The sequence below is a fragment of the Schistocerca serialis genome, chromosome 2, assembly GCF_023864345.2.
Source record: "Schistocerca serialis cubense isolate TAMUIC-IGC-003099 chromosome 2, iqSchSeri2.2, whole genome shotgun sequence".
In the NCBI taxonomy this organism is placed as follows: Eukaryota; Metazoa; Arthropoda; class Insecta; order Orthoptera; family Acrididae; genus Schistocerca; species Schistocerca serialis.
The window spans coordinates 442640990-442653200 of NC_064639.1; the positions used below are offsets into that span (position 1 = coordinate 442640990).

The 12211-nt window shown below is 38.2% G+C and overlaps 1 protein-coding gene across 1 annotated transcript in view; it reads right to left on the reverse strand.

The window, feature by feature from the left end:
* Positions 1–7036: 7036 nt before the first annotated feature.
* Positions 7037–12211, reverse strand: part of LOC126456047 (uncharacterized) — a 134124-nt gene continuing 128949 nt past the window's right edge. The window contains exon 8 of the mRNA XM_050091802.1: positions 7037–7336. Coding sequence (XP_049947759.1) covers positions 7233–7336 — 104 coding nt within the window. The 3' untranslated portion in view covers positions 7037–7232. The remainder of the gene's footprint in view (positions 7337–12211) is intronic.

Below are 12211 nucleotides of genomic sequence, written 5' to 3' on the forward strand. Positions count from 1 at the left end.
GCTCTGAGGAGAGGTATCAATGTCAGTCAGTGAGGCCTGGCATGATGTCGGTGTTCCAAAACACCCCAAAGATGTTCTATGGGATTCAGGTCAGGACTCTGTGCAGGCCGTCCATTACAGGGATGTTATTGTCATGTAACCACTTCACCACAGGCTGTGCTTTATGAACAGGTGCGTGGTCATGCTGAAAGATGTAATTTCCATCCCCGAATTGGTCTTCAATGGTGGGAAGCAAGAAAGTGCTTGAAACATCTATGTAGGCCTGTGTTGTGATAGTGCCATGCAAAACAACAAGGGGTGCAAGCCTCCTCCATGAAAAACAAGGCCACACCATAACACTACCCTTTCTGAATTTTACTGTTGGCACTACATACACTGGCAGATGACGTTCACCAGACATTCGCCATACCCACAACCTGCCTTCAGATCGCCACATTGTGTGCCATGATTTGTCACTCCACACATCTTTCCACTGTTCAATAATCCAATGTTTATGCTTCTTACACCAAGCGAGGCATTGTTTGGCATTTACCGGCATGATGTGTAACTTATGAGCAGCTGCTCAACCATGAAATCCAAGTTTTCTCACCTCCCACCTAACTGTCATAGTTCTTGCAGTGGATCCTGATGCAGCTTGGAATTCCTGCATGATGGTCTGGACAGATGTCTGCCTATTACACATTACAACTCTTTTCAACTGTCAGTGGTCTCTGTCAGTCAACAGACGAGGACGGCCTGTACATTTTTGTGGTGTACATGTCCCTTCATGTTTCCACTTCACTATCACATCAGAAACAGAGCACCTGGGGATGTTTAGGAATGTGGAAATCTCACGTACAGATGTATAATACAAGTGACACCAAATCACCTGACCCCTTTCCAAGTCCATGAGTCCCATAAGGCACCCATTCTGCTCTCTCACAATGTCTAATGATTACTGAGGTCACTGTTATGGAGTACCTGGCAGTAGGTGGCAGCACAATGCACCTAATATGAAAAACATCTGTTTTTAGGCATGTCTGGATACTTTTGATCACATAGTGTACACATGGTGAGCACAACGACTTTTAGTGCACAACACGCGTTTAACAATACACTAAAGTTGGCTGTTTTGCATATTCACTGCACCCTGTAGTACAATATGTGCCTCCTCACCCACAGAATATTGCCCAGCCAAATATCAGTGAACCGATCAGTGTCAGAAATTGAAGACTGAATACAGAGTGTAGCTTAGAACCATGAGGTTTCAGTTACTGCACCGTCTGGATCCTGTCATATGCACCACAAAAACTTCTGTTCTGTTGACCATGGGATGAACAATTCTCATGACACTGCATGAGCATTAGCACCACTTGGGGCATGTGCTGCATCTACAGCAACAATAACCTCATCAGTAATTTCCACTGGGTTAGGATGCCTTCCTCTTGCAGGTGCCACACCAAGCTCACCAGTCTTTTCGAATTTCGCTATGATCTTCTTTAAAGCATTTGATGACATTGTGCCTCTACTCAGACTTCTCAGCTGGAGGTACTCCCCGAATATGGCACTATAATTGCTGCCGTTCCCATAAAACAGTTGCACCAACAGTCCATTGTCCCCTTCTCAATAGCCATAATTTCATTATCACTTTTTAAATCTCAACATGGATGTCATACCATCATACAAATGGCATACCATATCAGATTTATACCTGGTGGCCAAAACTGCAATCAATTTGTTTCCAGTGTAAATCGGTTTTGTATTACTGCATTACCATATCTACCAAGTTTCCCTGCCATACAATAATTACAGTCTACACTGGACCTCCAAGAGAGGCTACATTTTAATTACAACCAGATGGTACTACTACTGGGGGATGCCAAATTCTCCTGGAGTGATCCACAAAAAATATCTTTTTTTATCATTAAGGATCTTCTCCATTCCTAGCATTGCATGACGAGAATGCCAAGAGAGAACTTTGCACTATTGGTATGGGATAGAGACAGTTACAGCACAAATGCAGGAAGGTGATGAAAAGGTGATAGTTTATGCTTCCAAAATATTCTCCAAGTCCAAGGTGAACTACTCTACAACTGAGAAAGATTGCCTTACAGTAGTTTGTGTCATCAACAAGTACTGATGACATTTATTTGGCAAACCATTCACCACTGTGATTGACTATCATTCTCTTTGCTGATTGACTAGCCTGAACAATCCTTTGGGTGAATTGGCAAGTGAGCAATTTAAGGCTTCAGGAGTACATTACAGTGATACACAAAAGTGGACACAAACACAGGACCACCAACTGCCTCCTTTGGCAGAGCACAGCAGTGTTGATGAAATCTCAGTCATTGCTGCATATTAAATGACATTGCCATTGAACAGAGGGATGATCCAGCACTGCTAGAAACCATGGAAGCCTTGAAGAAGGAGGAACTGACCAAAGGAGACTACCAATCAATAAATGGAGAATTTTGTAAGATGAACTATGATCCAAGGGGAGAGAAATGGTTGCTCATATTCCCAGTTAATCTATGGCCAGCTATTCTGAAGTATTTCCATGATGCTGTAACATCTGATCACCTAGTATTCATGAAGACTCTAGACAGAATCAGAGACAAGTATCACTAACCCGTTCTCTACCAAACTATTAGACACAATGTGTGCCACTACACAGAATGCCAATGACGGAAGGATGTGCCACCATTACCTCTGTAGCATGTGGAACCAATCCCACTTGCAGAAATGTCATTCCACCAAACTGAACCTACTGGTGAGGTTACCGGAGTTGACAAATGGAAATTGATGGATAATAGTCTGCAGTGACTACCTCACACAATGTGTTGTCACCAAAGCAATGTTGATCATCTAAGTTCCGGAAAATGCAATGTTCCTGGAAGAAGACATCATTTGAAAGCACAGAACACCCCGTGAGATAATCTCTGATCATGGAGAAATTTACCAGTTGAGACTACTGTTAGAGATAATTTCAAGATGTGATATCAGCCACAGAATGATAACTGCCTACCATCCACAGATGACTGGCCTCACAGAATGCTTTAATAATACACTGGTGGATAGGCTCTTGGAATATGCTGATGTCAAATAGGGAGTCTGGGATACACTATTGCCCATTGTGACATTCACATTCAACACAGTGAAGCAAGGCACTACCAACTTCACACTGTTCTTTCTGGTCCATGGTTGTAAGGCCAAAACAACAATGGGTATCCTGTTCCCATTTCAACAGATGATCCTCCTCACCACTACCAAAGGAGCATGGCAGCTGGCATACAGGGACGCCCAGGGGAAAGTTCGAGACTGCTGTAATGCCAAACACTGGCTGGTGATATACAGACCAGGACATTGTTACAGATATTTACATCTGTGCACAAAGTGGGACTATCAGAGAAATTACTAAAGAGCTGTTTTGTGCTGTACCATATCTTTTGTAGATTTTGGACCTTACATGTGAAGCTGAGATTATGACCCCTCATCAAGAAGATAAAAGTGCAGAGACATCATCCATGTCTTCTTTATGAAGCCCTGCCACAGTTCAGAGGTGCAGATAGACAACAGGTAGTTCAGGGAAACTAAAGCCACACTCAACTATAGTGAAGCATTAATGGGAGGAGCTACCTTTGATGCTCTCATGGTGAAGAAGATGGAACAACACAACCAGAATGAGAGCCCCACCAGTGCCACTATACAAAGGACCTCTGACAAGATATAGATCCATGGTGTTATCGTCAGCTCCAATGAGAACTTCTGAAAGAATGAGGCTGTTTCTACATGAGTGGGGGCAATATAACAAGCTGTGGAGCCACCAGCAAGTATATATTATTTGGACTTTATCATTACTGATGCAGTTAAATTTTCCTTCAGACATGTGAGTCTCAACTTTATCTTTGATAATGAAAAAAGCTGAAGAAATGAATTAAAATTTGAGTCACAGCTGTAACTTGAACCCTGGTCTCCTGCTTAGTAGACAGATGTGCTAGCCTTTACCACCATAGTAGTATAGCTAACACAGCTGCATGGACTATCCTAGTCCAATGCCCTCGTATCTTGAGCCTATTTTCCCCTTCTTAAATTATGAGTATTGGTAAGGGTCTCTGGTGTTGGAATAGCATCCCAGCTTTTTACGTAAGTGGAAAATCCTGCTTGTACATTGTGGTGTAATGGATAGTGCATCTACCTTGTAAGCAGGAAACCAAGGTTCAAGTTCCAATGGTGGCCCAAATTTTAATTCATTTCTTCAGCTTCAATCATTATTGAAGATAAACTTGAGACTCATATGTCTCAAGGAAAATTTAATTCCATCAGATCACCAGATCACCCATGCCTGAGGTACATTTACCCATAACATACAAAGCTAGGGTGCTGTTCCAATACTGAAAAGCTTTGGCAATACTGATGATTTAAGAAGGGGAAAATAGGCTGAATCCAAGCTTGTGTTAGGGAGGGCAGTGGACTATACTGCTACCTTGGTGTAATGTTTAACACATCTGCCTACTAAGCAGGCGAATTGGGTTCAAGTCCCAATCATGGGACAAATTTTAATTAATTTCTTCAACTTCTAGCTTACTCATTTCTGGAAGGTTCTTGAAATATCTTACAACTGTAGTGCTTATATATTATGGAATATTCTGTGCTTGTATAAATCATATAATTGTGAAATATTTAATGTTTGTATAAATGACTGCACTTTCTGTCCACAAAGTTAGTTCTGTTCTGGCTGCATGTTGCTATCAGTAATAAACATGCTTTCAGCACTAAATATTGAACTTCATTCATGACCTTGGCTTTGATTATGGACTTGATTGTGGTTTACATATGACAATATAACTATCATAAGGACTCCTGCTGGGGAAGGGACATCTCTACATTATAACAAGGACTGTAATGGATACTATGCCACTGACATTTTGTTGTTTCTATCACTGAATTGGTGACAGAACTGGCTTCATTATACTCTGTCTGCACACTGTTCTAATTGCAGAGATATACCAACAGCTTCTGTCATTTAAACATCCTTATCACCAAAGCTGACTATAGTAATTGCAGTTTTCACATGACAGGCAATGTAATCTTAATTCTGAGTATGTTACATATATAGCCCCTGTAGTAAGGCAGTGACTCTCTCTTGTAAGATTTCATGCCTATCTCAGATTCTGCAAGACTTTCACTCACACAGTCAATACAAGTTCTGACAATATCGTGGTCAGGTGCAATGTTGAAATATTTCGTTCATCAACATGCCTGGAACATACTATAATTTGATTCATCACATCTCTAAATATATTTACATAAGAGTTTACTACCATTTGACACTGGCACAGTCAATACTGATTTTGAATTCAGGCATTCACTTTTTCTGGTATTCTTTATTTAAATTATGCATTTGTGACTCTGGTTTGAACATAGCCAACACTTAATGCCGTTCTGAAATTTATAACTGTCACTGCTACTCACACTGCATCTTGGTCTGTAACACAGCTCCACTAATTCTGAAAAGCTCTTCATTAACCATATCAAGTGGCACTTTAAATAAAAACATTTATTTTTTGCAATTATATTACAAGAATGGGTATAAATCTCTGATTAATTGTTTGCTTTCAATTTTATACAAGGGAGATGAACTTGATGGCAATATTATAGAAATGAAAGAGGACATAGATAAAGATGAGATGGGAGATATGATACTGTGAGAAGAATTTGACAGAGCACTGAAAGACCTAAGTCAAAAAAGGCCCCTGGTGCAGATAACATTCAGTCATTTCTGACTGATAGACTTGGGAGAGCCAGCCATGACAGAACTCTTCCATCTGGTGTGCAAGATGTAAGAGACAGATGAAATATCCTCAGATTTCAAGAAGAATGTAATAATTCCAATTCCAAAGAAAGCAAGTGCTGATGAGTGTGAATATTACTAAACTATCAGTTTAATAGGTCATTGTAGCAAAATACTAACACAAATTCTTTACAGAAGAACAGAAAAACTGGTAGAAGCTGACCTCAGGGAAGATCACTTTGGAATTCAGGGAAATGTAGGAATATGTTAGTCAGTACTGACCTTACAATTTATCTTAGAAGATAGGTTAAGGAATCACCAGCCTACATTTACAGCTTTTGTAGACTTAAAGAAAGCTTTTGATGATGCTCAGTTCATTACTCTTTTTGAAATTGTGAAGGTAGGAGGCATAAAATACAGGGAGGAAAATGCTATTAATGAGGATGTACTGAATATAATTGGGGATACTAGATATTTTTGGCATGACTTGACTAAAAGCAGGGGTTGGTTGATAGGACGTATTCTGAGACATCAAGGGATCACCAGTTTAGTATTGGAAGAAAATGTGTTTGGGGCAGGGGTTATAAATTGTAGAGGGAGACCAAGAGATGAATCAGTAAGCAGATTTAGAAGGATATATGTTGAAGTAGTTATTCAGAGATGAAGAGGATTGCAGAGGATAGAGTAGCATGGAGAGCTGCATCAAATCAGTCTCTGGGCCGAAGTCCAAAACAATAACATGTTATTTTAGATTTTTCTTACTGATTTTTCATTAGTCAAAAGTATGTTTCAATAAAAGTCTTGACAAGAAGATGGTAGTGAAAGGATAGTAACATGGCACCCATTATTACCAATGATAGAAGTTTCTGCATAACATTCTACCTGTGCTGATCTTTCCACAACTTTTAATGACCAGGAGTGAAATTGGCATCACAAACAACTATTTTGACCTATGGCACTGTAACAATTCAAGTGGAGAATAATATCACATTACTCTTTAGATAAATTCAAAATACCATCTTGGAGGTAATGTATTTGATAGTGTTTAAAGTAAACAATATGAAAACAAAAATTAAAAAAGTTGTATAGAACTACATAAAAAAACTATGTTTGATCATATTAATATACATATCAGAAGTCTTTGGCTTTATTTCAGTCCTAATAATACAGATGTGGTATCATAATTTAATACAAAAAGAACTAACAATAAACAATAATAAATGAGTACATAAACACAATTGCTGCTAATCCATCAGTACCTTATCAAATGCATGAAACTGCATCGTATTCTGAATTCTTACAGCTGTATGGACCCATACATTTTAGTTCATTTCATCATTGTAGGTGAGTCAACAAAAGCTGAAAGAGAATGTTTGAATGCATTTTGAATGCACTTGTTAATATTATCAAGTTTACAGTAACTGATAGTGCAATTCACAGTTGCATTTCAATAAATATATCAAGTCATTCCGCAGATATTTTGTCGGTACATCAGATGGAAGCCACGGCCAGTAACTTCGTTGTTTGTGCGAACACCCACTATAAATGGACCATTGGATGTATCTGTAAATAGAAGACAAATCCTTTGTAATGTTGGTTAAAATAAATAGGTTGCACCAACATTGACAGATACAGATACAAACATGTACAAATTCACATACAACAAACCACTCTACATACATCCTCCTCATTCTCCTCCTCCTCATCATTATATTTATCATAATCGTTGGTAACAATATCAGCATTTCCACTGGCACCATCAGCAATTTTCATCATAAACTAAACTCTTACAGTGATGGTACGTTTTTAGTCAAGTCCTCTGACTAATGTGACCTAAGCTCATCTCTGCCAGATAACTCCCATGGCTTTCTGGATATCCTTGTCTCAATTGTGATCATGCCCTAGATCTTCATGTGTTTCTTGGACTCCATTCTAGCACAAGTTTTTGCTGCCTCATCTTTGTTTTTGATATGACGAGGCAATTGACATTTCAGTGAGGCTGTCTTTACAGCATCTCAGTGACCTTTGTGGCACAAGCCCTCAATTATTCTCTCTCCCCCTCTCTCTCTCTCTCTCTCTCTCTCTCTCTCTCTCTCTCTCTCTCTCTCTCTCTCTCTCTCTCTCTCTCTCTCTCTGTGTGTGTGTGTGTGTGTGAGTGTGTGTGTGTGTGTGTGTGTGTGTGTGTGTGTGTGTGTGTGTGTAAAGCATAATATGGACTTTCCATGTGTCTCAGGACATTTCTGAGTTTTCTTTGGAGAATTAATCCAGTATCCCCATATCACAACCACAGGTCAACACAGAAAACACAGTGGCCACAAATTATCTGGGTCCTAAGGACTAATGAGTGTTTACCAAAATCTAACCACCTTAGTTAGATCTAATGGATTATTTCTGATTTTTTATCACCACTCTTATTTACAAGGTGACCAACATAGATTCCACATCTTGTACTTTGAGAGCCATGTTATCAGTGGAACATTTCACTTTGTGGCTCTTGTACTCGTGATAATTTAGTTTTTAAAAGCGTGCGGGAAACACAAAGAAACTCACTCCCAGTTTTCCATGGTTTCCTGTGGAGGCATTGCCCAGATAGGGAGGTCCAAAATCTCAAAAGCCTATGACCCTACCAATCACCTATTATCAACAGTGTTTGGTAAATGTAGTCCAACCTGGAATAATGATGGTTGCTTACAGCTGTCCACATACTGAAAAATATATTCATCAGTCTTTTCTTTTTCCAACCTTAATTTAGTGTGCCAGTTCAATGTAATAGCTTATTACATAACCAAACAAAAATTTATTATGATATTTATTTAATTTTTAAAAAAGTGGACTTGTCTCAATTTTGCACCACACAACTTTGCTATCATGCATGATGTCAAAAAATAAACAATAAACAACTACTACAATATGTACATGAATTTAATGTAGACTTTGTTCCTACCATATGCAGTATTCAAAATTCTGGTGTGTATAAGATTTAATGGCACATTACGTTTGAGTACAAATTTGAATCCATCATTCACAGGCAGCATCACTGAAATTAGGTATTTTTCCTTAAGTCACAATGCACTGTTGTAATTCTCAACTATGTTACATTATTGTTAGCCAATTACTACATACTGTGTTTGCATTAGGTGGTCACAAAAAGGATAGCAAGCACAGAAGAACATTATATGATGCTATCTTCAAGCATAAATAAATTATTTATGCTGAACAATGTGGTAATAGAAGGGCATAATGTGAGTTCAGTGGAGCTTAGAGTAACATTAACTTATGGAAGAAACAGTAATTGGCATTTTTTGCAGCTACTGTTACCAGAAAGAAATTCACTGGCGTTCACAAAGGAAGAAATCCTGATGATGAAGTAAAAGTTTTGGAATTAGTCCATAAAAGGAGGAAGAATGGGTAACCTGTTACTAGTGGCACCGTAAGAAACAAAGCAAAAGGGATGGTGGCAGTTCTTAAAATACTGAGGCAAATCCTTAAGGCTAGCTGTGGATGGGTTGAACACTTTATGTAATGGGTGGGCTTATCTCTATGATACTGTCAAGAGTATGCCAAAAGCATCCACAGAATTTTGAGAAAAAGCTTCAAGAAAATCAGTGGTACGGCATCACACTTCGGAAAGAGAATAATTTTTAGATGAGCCTAATAGGCTTTGGTTTGATATGCCATATAATTACATGATTGATGAGAAGAGGAGAAAGAAGTTAACATCAAAACATCATGGTGAGAAAACAACGCATAACTATAATGCTGGCAATCACAGCAGATGTGTGCAAACTTCACCCTTCTTTATCTTCATGCCACAAGACCCCTAATAATGAAAAACTGTTCCCTGATGATGCCATTGTTCAAAATCAAGAGAAGTGATGGATGATTGAAACATTAATGTTGACTGGCTCCGAAACATATGGTAACTCAATTCTGGTGGGCTTTTCAAACCATTTTGAGGTCATCTCACAGATGATGTAAAATAGATCCACAGCCTAGCTAGAGACCTTATAATTATTCCTTGAGGAATGACTCCTGTGTTACAACCCTTGTATACTTGTATAAATGAATCTTTCAATGGTTATGTTCAGCAACAGTACAAAAAATGGTTTTGTGAACCAAACTGTGAACTGACACTGATAAGAAAAATTAAGAAGGCTGCACTCCACATTATTGCACATAGGGTTTTGACTGCCTAGAAAAGCATAAAAAAACCATTGGTCATGAACTCATTCAAGAAATGATGTATTTCAAATACTGTTGATGCCAGTGAAGATGACATGCTCTAGAACGACAATGGGGGTGATGGGGAAGGAGGTAACGAATCTGTTTCTGATGTAGACTCCTCCAAGGTTACAAGTAATGGTGACATTAGTGAATAATGATGATAATACATGTAATTTACAGTATAGTTGCTTGTCATGTAGGTTATCAAGTTTGGTGTACTTTTTTGATAATGGGTGTTCCCTTAACAATGGGTCAGTTAAAAAATGTTGTTGTTTTGATAGTTTATGTATACATTCAATGTTGTGTAAATAAATTTTAGCCTACAACTGATGTGCCAACAAACTCTTTTTTTATGATTATAATTTTTAAAATTGGAGTGCACATTACATTCGATGGTGCATTAGATTCACATGAATATGTTATTAGGACTCTGCAGGTTAATGAATGTGATAAAGAGTCTGAGAATTACAATAACAAAATGGACACCCTAATAAAAGTACCAGCTGTGAAGTTTAATGAGAAGTTCACTGTGCCTCTCCTTGTGTAGAAATGTAGGCAGCATCTGAACAGCTCTGTCACACACCACCTTATTATAAAGTTTCAGCCAGCCACTGTGGCCAAACGGTTCTAGGCACTTCAGTCTGAAACCGTGTGCCTGATACAGTTGCAGGTTCGAATCCTGCCTTGGGCATGGATGTGTGTGATGTCCTTAGGTTACTTAGGCTTAAGTAGTTCTAAGTATAGGGGACTGATGACCTCAGATGTTAAGTCCCATAGTACTTAGAGCCATTTGAACCATTTATAAAGTTCCATGTCTGAGACCGGCACATACTTCTTGGCAAATTTCATGACATATTTATATTTCTCATTTTTAACATGCAGAGACACTTCATAAAGTTTCTTCTCAAAAAAGGTGAAAAAATCATAATAGGTAACTTGATATAATAATGCCCTACAGCAAACTACATGCTTGTGTGCAGAGAAGTACTCAAAGGATCTGTGTTTTGAAACAATGCACTTCTCATATCAGCTCTCTAAATGAGAGAGTGAAAAGCTTCTCAGAGTGGAACAAGGAGTCTAAATAAAGATATTGTGTAACATTAAACACAGTGAAATTCTTGGATGCATTTCACATGTCAGAATCTGAGTAATGTTTGATGCAATGACAAAGAAAGCATTGGAGATATCTAGTTCTTGCCCCAAACATTTGACATTGACAACGCCATTCCCTTTTTTATTCTGAATTGGTCCCATGGACAGGTCTCACTCTTGTATCACATGACACAGCAATTTTCAAACTATGCAGTGGCGGGAAGATCTCATTTTTTGCCAAAAGTTGACATATCTGGTTAGTGCACCAAAGCCTTCCATTAGGTGTCCACATCATTCTGTGAGAATGTGAGCTTAAATTATAAAGAATGGTAGTATGTAAGCTAGTGATATCTCTATGCTCTTTTGTGAATATATGTGCCCCACATTAATCACCTGCAGCTGAGTGATTGCTTTTCCTTCATTTTTGTATATTGTTTTTGTCATGGATTCTCTGTTATTGAATTTTACTTTGTATGTTTACATTGTCTGTAGAGTTGCACCTCTTGAAGATAAGTACTGATCAGCCCATGTAGCACTGCGTGAGTTACTACTTATTTTTTCCTGTTCATTGATTCTTTTATCAAAGTTTTGAAAGGGTTACACAATCACAGTCACTAGAATTAAAAAACATTCATTCAAATGTCATGTTTTACAGCTTCCCGCATGAAGGACAATCCTCAGGAAAGTCGAACAAGCACAAGAACACATTTTTAGAGAGAAAAATGTGCTATAAATTGCTGCTGTAATCATCATTAAAGATAATCAAATTATACAATATCAATCAAGGGCATTTTTCTTGATATATACACATTTAAATATACTGCAAATTAACACTTAACTAAATACACAGGAACCTTTTTTATCTCTTAGATATGTAACTCAGCTGCTGTTTCTCTGTACCTGTGTAGTTCAGAATAGTTTAAGCACTTGATTACTTATTCAACTGACTACATCCACTACAACACTAATAGAAACTGTAATCCAAGAATCCTTGTGTACATACAATGTAAAAGAATTACTAGCAAATTATATACTTTATCTAATTTTGGGAGTATGATGTTTCCCAATTACTAACACAGTATTAGGTTATCAGTGGTAGCTTCCAGAAGTTAGAAAGTGCCA